The sequence below is a fragment of the Micropterus dolomieu genome, linkage group LG19 (assembly GCF_021292245.1).
Source record: "Micropterus dolomieu isolate WLL.071019.BEF.003 ecotype Adirondacks linkage group LG19, ASM2129224v1, whole genome shotgun sequence".
Classification (NCBI taxonomy): domain Eukaryota; kingdom Metazoa; phylum Chordata; class Actinopteri; order Centrarchiformes; family Centrarchidae; genus Micropterus; species Micropterus dolomieu.
Window position 1 is genome coordinate 34,746,585 of NC_060168.1, and position 9,860 is coordinate 34,756,444.

Below are 9,860 nucleotides of genomic sequence, written 5' to 3' on the forward strand. Positions count from 1 at the left end.
CTCCCCCGGGGGGGGGGGGGGGGGGGGGGTTCAAATGGTTTAAGATGTTAATACTTTGTAAGGTTGATAATGGAGTTTGTGTTGTCGTGGGGTGGAGAGGGGCACAGAATGATCAGATTTTGAGCAGTGTGAGTTTCAGCCGACAGATTATTATAATTAGTATTATAAATTTTTTTATATTTTATTTTATAATTTAAAAATAAAATAATTCAATCACAGTCTGTGTGAAGTGGATGTGGGCGCCGTAACGTCACCTGTTGGTTTGTGGACTATAGAGAGCCTAAGTCACTCGCTTCTGCTTCCGGCCCATGGGACCACATTTCGGGAAAAATATGTACAGCAGTCAACGGCGAGAGACAACTTATCTTTTGACCCCGTTAGAACTGAGCCCTGAATTACACATATGTTTGCCTATTTAAAATATAATTTTGCAAGTCAAGAAAGTCGCCGTTTTATGTCGTTTTGTGTGAAAACCGTTCAATGAACTACATCTTTCGTCTCGCACCATATATGTCACCGACATGTTAGCGCGGTAATGCTAGCTAACGTTTACTGCTTGGTTGCTGCTAGCTAGATAACTCAGCTATGTTCCGTGCAGAAATACATTTCACCCGATGTGTTTAATCCAACGACTCCTGGTCCTTTTATCACATCATCTTCTCATGTAAGTTTTTTGACGTTAGCTTCAGTCACGTTAGCTTCAGTCATTGACAGAAACAGTTACGACGTCACATACGCGACTTCTGGGTTTGTGGTCTTTGTAATTATATATTTTCAGTCTTATACTGGGACTTTCTTGACTTTAAACATCATGTGTGTCATTCAGGGCACAATTCATCCATCGCCAACCGCTTATCCTGCGTACAGGGTCACGGGGGGCACAATTCAAACGGGATCAAAATATTTGTTGTCCCTTGCCGTTGACTAGCGTACAATATTTTTCCGAAATGAGGTCCCATGGTGGTCCAACGAAAGGGGAGGGACTTAGGCTCTCTATAATTTTGAAGCCTCGAGCAGTTTGGCATTTTGGTTGTCGCCATCTTGGTTTTTTTGGAACCAGACGTGACCAGATTTGGGCGAAACGGATGCGCTAGCTAGTTTGGTTAGAAAGGTGCATCCGTTATTCATCCTAGCAACAAACAGACATCAAACAAAATGTGTTTACCAGAAAAATGAGCAGCCAACGAGATTTTTTCAACGGTGCTGGTTAAATGTACACAGAGCAGCAGATACGAGTCGCCTGTATCCTGACTGACGGGTCGCCCTGGTCACAAGGTAGCCCCGTCCTGAAGCCTCCCCTGCTTTATGGTCTATTTTCCTCTAAATAAATGGGACCATATGCCGTTTTTTCATTACCACTACCAGCTCAACTCGCCTCACCTCAACCTCCCGCAGGTTGGTGCAGGCATCCCCCGCCGTCAGCTCCTCAACTCAGCAAACTTTCAAGCACATTTTTGTTCCACCATCACTTTTCATAAAACTGTCAATATTCAAAATTAGTGATGAAATAACGTAAGAAAATTGTAAAATACAAAACTTTCTGTTGCTGGCCTCTGTCAGGCGCACACAATGATGACACAGTGAATAGTGACGATTCTCTCCGACCAATCTGCAGTCTGCTGTGTTTTCACGTCACATTTTAGTATTGCCTCAGCTCGCTTGGAACCTCAGAGGTGATTAAAAAAATAAATAAATAAAAGAAGTACCTGACAGCAGATACAGGTACAACTTTTCCACAGTGGAAAACCCAAAAAAGGCGAGTCGAGTCGAGGCGGTTCCATGCAGTCGAAAAGGGGCTATAATGTACTAAATGAACATCATGCTGTGTTGAAGAAGACTTGAAACTAGCGACTGAGACCATAAACTCAGTGTTTACTGAGGGAATAAATCAGCTGTGAAGTAGAAACATTTTCTCACAGACTTCTATACAATCACGCTTCTTTCTGCAGCCGGTGGAGTCGCCCCCTGCTGGCTGGCAGAAAGAAGGTTTAAGGAACTTAAGCATTGGCTTCCCTTTTAAGAACCGTAGGTTCCTGCTTGGCTACAACAATGTGACTGTAAAAGTTCCACCGCCGTCCGGGCCTTCCCAGTAATAACCTGCAGAGCCTGACCGGAGCTGCTCACGGCTGCTTCTTTCTGCCTACCTGCACCATGTGCAGGCACATCGCTATCCATGATAAACTTTGCGGTTACAGTCGGACAGTTGTAAATGTAAATTCTCTGTATTTGTATAGCGCCTTTCTAGTCTTTTCGACTCAAAGCGCTTTTACACCATATCTGCATTCACCATTCACACACATTCATACACTGAGCCTAAGTGCTCAAACAGAAACTAACATTCACACGCAGGTGGAACAGCTGCCAGGGGCAGGTTCAGTATCTTGCCCAAGGACACTTCGACATGCAGCCTGGGATTGAAGTGCTGACCTTCGATTAATGGGCTACCCGCTCTAACTCCTGAGCCACAGCTGCCCAGTTGTAGTTGATAAAATTTTGTAACCCCTTTGGTTCATAAAACCTTTTGAAAGCCTATTAAATACAGATACAATTAAAGTCAAAGATGATTTTTTTACTGAGCAGAAAAGCAGTCTCAGGAGATCTGAGGTTGAGAAGAACAAGAAAAAAAACTTTACTTATGTTTTTGTTACTCTTACACATTGGGATCTTTCCATTAAACCACTGCTGCCTGCTAGATATTAACTAGATTTTATAAAGCATTACAAAAGACATCTACTCTCCATAGTAACGGATGCAAGTTGTTTGTGGGTGAGCAGTTTCTCCTCAGGTAAACATTATGTTATTTGTGAACCGTTCACTGTAATGATGAAAGTCTTGTACCTGTTTCTGACTTGCGACCCTCTTTTGGTCTCTCTTTCTCCAGGCCGGGTCGTGGATGTGGAGGAAGGTTTTATATCCCGTTGTGATTCCACTCGGTCTGAAGAGCTGCAGAGAAAAACAACCACCACCAAAGAATGAACATAAGCCGGGACACGTATCCATCATATTCATCTGATTGATCACATAGATGAAATAAAAAATAAACAATTAATAATGATAATTCTGATAACTGACTCACCAATTTAATAACATTTTTAAAAGCTAAGAATCCAAACATGGTCCTGGTGACACTGATTACTCACTGTTCTCTTGAAAATTTTACCTGTAACTCAGCTTTTCTCAGTCTTCTGTAGAACTCGTCGTCTTCTCTGCCCCAACCCCAGAACCGGTTTGACATCCCGTTACACTACAATAAAGGAAACGGACAATAAACCATTTTATTTCCTGCTTCTGAGCAAATAAAGTCGGAATCAACGTAATCTCTTTTGTCAGAGGCTGAAAACTGTCAAAATGCAAAAAACAATCCCTGTCCTGCACTGAGACATTTGGAGACTGAACCACAGCTTCATCTGGTGGACAATTCAAACCATTACATGACTGTGTTGTAAAAAAGACCTGGACAATGTCAGAGAGGCCTTTTCCACAGCAGAAACTTAACCTCGTGTGATATGGGGCTTCCCATAATCTGAACTTTAAAGAACTTTGGGGCTTCTGTAGCTTGTTCATTGTGTTTCCACTGTTCTGTACAAACCGGGATCTTTTTGCAGATATCTCGCCAAAGCCTTTGCTGCACATCTTACACGACCATTAGGGCCCAGACCACCTGAACAGTTCTGTCAGGTATGGGCAGAAACAAACCACTCTGTCTTTTTCGGTTAGGTCCACTGCAGCATTATGCTACTTTATGTGTCTCCTGTTACACCACCACCGTTTGGCTGTGTGCTCCTTCAAACCTCTCTACCAGACATTGTGTTTGCCGTAGCCATCCCACCTGCTTCACCAATCACGATCAGCATTGCCGCTGACCCCTGAAAGTACATGAACATTGATTTATTATCACTTATTGTGAGCAGAGCCAAACCTGAGCTCCAGGAACAAATGGAAACGAGCAGAACCTGTACCACACCATTTAGTTGAGTTCCTGCGGTGGAAGAGGACAACAAAAATCCAGTTTTGCCTTTTAATTTTTCCATTTTTAACTTTCTAGGTTAATATTTTCATACCGTGCTGTTAATCAGCTGCAGCTATTAATAGAATCTACATAATGTTTGCCCTGAGTGAAATAGGCTGGACAGCGCAAGTTGTTCCTGGCTGACAAACCTTCAGGTCACTGAGGTTTAACAGCGTTAATAATCTGCAAGCAGCTCAGTACCATGTGGTAATGCTTCTTGGTGAGCAGCAGGATTCCTCCTACGTAGGTCTTGTAGTGGTACAGCGGGTGCAGCTCGGGCGAGGCCACGTGGAAAGGTCCGTCCTCGGGGAAACCGTAGTCCAGACCTTCGTTCAAAGGCAACAGGTCCACGTCGTGCATCGCCAGGTAGTCTGTGTCGTTACCGCTCTCCTGGTGACCCACGTTGATCAGAGATGCTCTGTTAAATCTGAAACAACAGGAGACAAACCTCTCTGTAAACTACTTTTAGATTCATAGCAAAGCAGCAGGGGTGAACTTTTTGGGTCACCTGCCAATGAAAACATCCACGAACATATTTTTTACCAGCCAAAATAATAGAGTGCCTTTCGTGCCACATATTCATTTGTTTCCGTCCTTTTAATTGAGATAATAAGGTATTATGTCAAACACAAATTTAAAGAAGAGACCAGAGTGAAATTTGAAGCAAAATTATATTATTGCTTTTGAATGTACTTATTAGATGCTCATTAATCATTTAACTAAAATCTTATCACTGCTCACTCGTAATGCTTATCATTCAATTTAAGACAATATTTATACTCCCTTATTCTTATTGTCCCCAAGGGGAAACGTGTTAGTTATCTACATTTAACCCGTCCTAATTAGAAGCAGTTGGCAGCCATTGTGCTGAAGACTGAGCTAATGCCTTCCCTCCAATGATGTTAAACTAACTCTGAACTAACAACAACAGAGGAAAGAGCTGAAGAGACATCAGAGCCCCACTTTTTCCTGCTGTGAGTTCAACATTAACATTACAGTAAGCTCCCTGAGCGTTGCAATGTTTAGTTATATTCATGTTGTGCTAAAGTTCTAAAGGAAGGTGCTGCTGAAGGAGATCTCCCACCTGTAGTCATCCCTCACCTGTAGTGATCCACCTGGTTGATGACGAGGATCTTGTGGCGGATCTTCTTCTTATTGAGGAACGTGTGCATGAAGGGAACAAACACCAGCAGCTCCTCGAAGCGTTCTCTGAAGGGGACGATGAGCGCCAGTTTGTGAGGACCCCAGGAGGGGTCGTCCGCTGCAGAAGCCTGAACGTCCCCCGGGCAGGGCGGCGGCTGCTGCTGCTGGTGGAGGAGTCTGTCTTCATGCATGGTGGCGGACATGTCACCCGAACAGCTGAACTGCAGCCAGAACAGAGAGACGAACAGCAGCACCATGCAGAGGCCGAACAGCTTGTAGACCGTGCATTTACCCGACAGGAACCTGTGAACACACAGACCAGGTGTTGAAACGCAAGTTAGCATCTCCTTCCACAGTTTAGCAGCAAGCTTAGCTACAAATTAAATGTAATTATTAAATATATAAGACAACACAGACTTATGACAAGCTGCACTGAGCTATAATAAACATTGAAAGAAGTCTTCTCCTTGTGGGGTCACACCTGTATTATAAACATTAAATGATGACAAAAGATGTATTAATTTACTGGAACTCTAATTTGTGTGAAATACATGGAGATTAAAAGCAGCCCCAGGCAGTTTTAGCCTCTAGAAACAACCCCAGAATCGCAGAGGATTGTTGGTGAACATCTGATCATTTAACTGCACACAAACCTCCATGCAGTTAAAGCGGCACACAATGAACAAGCCTCAAACGTCCGTTTTGTTTTTCATTCTCTCGTTTCTCCTCAACACAAACATTTAATTTTTCTGATGTTGAATATTTTCATGCGGAATCATATTTTCATATAATCTTTTTAGTCAATTATTAGATTAGTTGATCGGCAGAAAATTGCCAATTTTTATAATCAATTCATAATTTTAGTTATTTAGCAAGAACACTACAAACCATGCTCTTGCAGCAGCATCTCTTTTTTTAAATCATTGTAAACTAAATATCCTTTGGTTTTGGACAAATCAAGACATCTGAAGACGTCAACTTGAGCTCTGGGAACGTGTGAATGATATTTGTCACCATGTTCTGTCATATTTAAGACAATTCACTTCATTTCACACATTAATTGTAGATCCTCAATATCATAACCATTCAAACCAGCAGTGTTCCATGTGCTTGTGAGCCAATACTATTCCAGAAGCACCTTTCAATTTTAAGAGATATCAGCCAAGTCAAATTCTGCTCAATCATTGCTGTCTCAGTATCATATTCCCCGCCTCCGGCAACAGCGGAGCGCCGATTTAGTTTATGTGTAAAATGGCCGCCGGGAACACGACAGAGCGCAGATCTGTCTTCTCACCACCTGCACATATGGGTTGTTTAAATAGGCAAAGTCTGGAAATACAGTGACAGCTCTCGCATACACTCCATATCCTCGTTATCAGTCCTCTTCTTAATGCACAAGACCTGCAGCAGCCAGAGGGTTTAAACTTCCTGTCAGTCATGCAACACAGTCAGCCAGTGTTTGATGAAGACAAACCAGGCGACAAACTGAACAAGCTGGCAGCAGAGGTTCCCAAACTGCGTCTCATAATACGTAAAGAGAAACGACCCCCACCGAGTACAGCATCATCAGGTTTTGCCAGTTTTAGACGGCAGTTTATTAAAAGTTCATGCACGACTGCTTGTGTTTCGAAAACGTTTGACAACTTTTGGCTTTTGTCAGTCAGTGACGTTTGTGTGGTAGTACGGTATCAAAACAAAAAGTGTACCGTTTCAGTATCCACAGCGTAACTCAGTTATTGTATTAAAACTATTATTGAACTTTTTCCAAACTATACCCAGCCCTACAGTAGGGATGCAGCGATTACCAGATTTTCCTTTTAATCACGATTTAAAAACCATCACCGTTAATTAATCGTAAAGGCTCCGCTACACCGAGTGTTTCTGTTGCACGAAAAGAAGCTGTGACAACTTGCACAAAACGAAAACAAAGCTACAGCAGCGGTGCACCAGCTCCAAGTGCCGTGCATATCAGAGACATGGAGGCTTCTACTGCACACCGGCTAAACTCTCAAGTTTTATTTCCACCAAAGAAACGACTGAAGGCAGCAGTTTGGGTGCATTTCGGGTACACCAAGTCTGACCCGTGCGTGACGGATCACCTGTTCAAAAACTTGCCGTTGAAAGGTTGCTGCTAAAGGAACAAATACCTATATTAAACTTGATGCAGCACCTGCGGGACACCCAAGTAAAGGTAATACATAATAACGGAGTTAAATAACGTGGCAGGTTGTTAAGAATTAAATATAAACATGTCACTTACAATCGATGCCGTAGCGGTGAGAGTCGAGCTTTCAGTGCAACGTAACCAAACAAAACAGGTGCAACCTTTCAGAGCCACCGCAACACTGCACTGAGGCCCATTATTTTCAATGTCTTGCGCCACGCCTGGCACGCGCCGCGGTCTGCGTAGTTGAACTTTTGCGCTGAACCCAGCTTGGGAGAGCGTCGTCCTCTGCAAACCTTCAGTCACTGAACATCAGGAGCTGATGTTCTGCCATCAGGCTACACTGATCTGCAGGAAATACCTTCACATGAAGAACCCACCAAACTACTAAATGTTAATATTTAATGTTGACATATTTATAGATTATTAGAAGGAGCAGGTGCCCTTTTAAAGACCATTTGTATAGATATTTTAATACATGTCTGGAGGGGATCTTTAGAGGATGTTGGTGTTGAAATGACTCAGGTACAGAATGTTTTGAATCTGTGCAGTAGATGCTTCAGACGGCAGTTGAAACAGCTGACACGTATTGCTTATAGGCGATTGTGCCTGTCAATCTGGCATCCACATAAAGTGCTTCTTGTTGCCAGTGACAGGCTCAGACTGTTAAACCATGTGTCTGACATCATGGAAAGGATCCCTACGAGGGACTCCTGGTGACCCCCTTTGTTTGACAGCGTAGAGGAGTCATTTGAATTTGATGGTCCGTATTTATTGGAGCCACAGTCTCCAGATGAAGAGCTCCTAGGACTCTGACTCACGTTTCCACCGGCGTCTTCCTTCAACATCTCACCTCTCATGAGATTTCAGAAGGGCCTCACCTGGAGTTCCTCGTAGGGAACCTTTCCATGATGTTGGAAGACACCTGGTTTAAACAGTCCAAGCCTGTCGCTGGTAACAAGAAGCACTTTCTGTGGACGCCATTTTCACACAGGAATACGCTGCAGCCACTGCAGCCTGTTCAGCTGCCAGCTGAAGCATCTACTGCACAGATCCAACCCTTTCTGTAGCTACGAGTCATTTCAACACCAACATACGTGGAAACAGGGACCAGGCTTAAATATACAGAAACGACCCTCTGAGTAGCTTTCAGGTGTGTTTACTGTGCATCATTTTGACCCTTCCTTGCGTTGTAAGATGCCAAAACGTTCTTCCCTGCTTTTGTTTTCTCATGTTTGGACTACTGTAATGCACTAGTTACTGGTCTACCCAAAAAATATATATATTTACAGGCTGCAACCAATATAAAATACGGCAGCAAGAGCTTTAACTAAAAACCGAATGAGAGCATTCATTCTGTTTTAGCTTCTCTACAAAGGCTTCCTGTAGCATTTAGAATTGATTTTAAAGTTCTTTTACTTGTTTTTAGAGCACTTCTTGGTTTAGCACATGTTCTGTAACTGACCTTTTATCTGTTTATATGCCAACTCGCTCACTCAGGTCCTCTGGTGCCAGTCTGCTAAATGCATCAAGTATTGAACAGTAAAAAGTTTTGTTTGTTTTTATTTGATTTTATAGCAGTCTCTGCAACCCTTTTCCAGTTTTAATAGCGGTGTTTTGTGCTTGTGGCGTAAGTGCATGCTGCTGTATTTTATGCTTAATTTATTCGTTACTCGTGTGTGTACACACACACACACACTTGTGAATGTAAAACACTTTGAGCATTTTATGAAAAGTGCTGTACAAATAAAGATTTTAATTATATTGCAGAGCTTGGTTGATGCTCTGTGATGTCGTTTTTAGGGGTGTGACAATAAATCAATACAGCAATATATTGTTTTTCCATAATACTGTATCAATATTCCAGATAGGGCTGCACAATATATCGTTTTAGCATTGCCATTGCAATGTGCCCTTGCGCAATAGTCACATCGCAGAAGAATGCAATGTCAAGCAAGTCAAATAGGCTCAACCACCCAAGATTTTTTTGCTGATGTATACAAAAGGAAAACTTGCACAGTTCTCATTTTCCGTGACTATTCTACAAGTGAAATCTGTCTGATGGAACATAATTTAATCTGATTTAATGGTTCTTGGACGAACAAAGTTTGTTTCTATAGTTTATTTGAGGATTTTCAGTCAGGATTTAGAGCTCATCATAGCACAGAGACAGCACTGGTGAAAATTACTAATGACCTCCTTATTGCATCAGACAAAGGACTTGTCTCTGTACTGGTTTTATTAGATCTTAGTGCTGCATTTGATACCATTGACCATCAGATCCTATTGCAGAGACTGGAACATTTCATTGGCATTAAAGGAACCGCTCTAAGCTGGTTTAAGTCCTATTTATCAGATCGATTTCAGTTTGTACATGTTAACGATGAGTCCTCAATGCACGCCAAAGTTAGTCATGGAGTTCCTCAAGGATCTGTCCTCGGACCAATCCTGTTCACTTTATATATGCTTCCTTTAGGCAATATTATCAGGAAATATTCCATAAGCTTTCATTGTTATGCAGATGATACTCAGTTATATCTATCG

The 9,860-nt window shown here is 42.4% G+C and overlaps 1 protein-coding gene across 8 annotated transcripts in view; it reads right to left on the reverse strand.

The window, feature by feature from the left end:
* The window catches only part of b4galt7 (xylosylprotein beta 1,4-galactosyltransferase, polypeptide 7 (galactosyltransferase I)), an 85,105-nt gene that overhangs the window by 72,049 nt on the left and 3,196 nt on the right, over nt 1–9,860 (reverse strand). For 7 of the 8 annotated variants that reach the window (XM_046030520.1, XM_046030518.1, XM_046030524.1 and 4 more), the window contains 4 exons: nt 5,111–5,455; nt 4,211–4,436; nt 3,161–3,244; nt 2,839–2,943 (listed from right to left, as the gene is read on the reverse strand). In XM_046030520.1, coding sequence (XP_045886476.1) covers nt 2,839–2,943; nt 3,161–3,244; nt 4,211–4,436; nt 5,111–5,455 — 760 coding nt within the window. Of the gene's footprint in view, nt 1–2,548; nt 2,600–2,838; nt 2,944–3,160; nt 3,245–4,210; nt 4,437–5,110; nt 5,456–9,860 lie in introns of those variants that run through there. The other variant, XM_046030523.1, reaches the window with a different exon arrangement.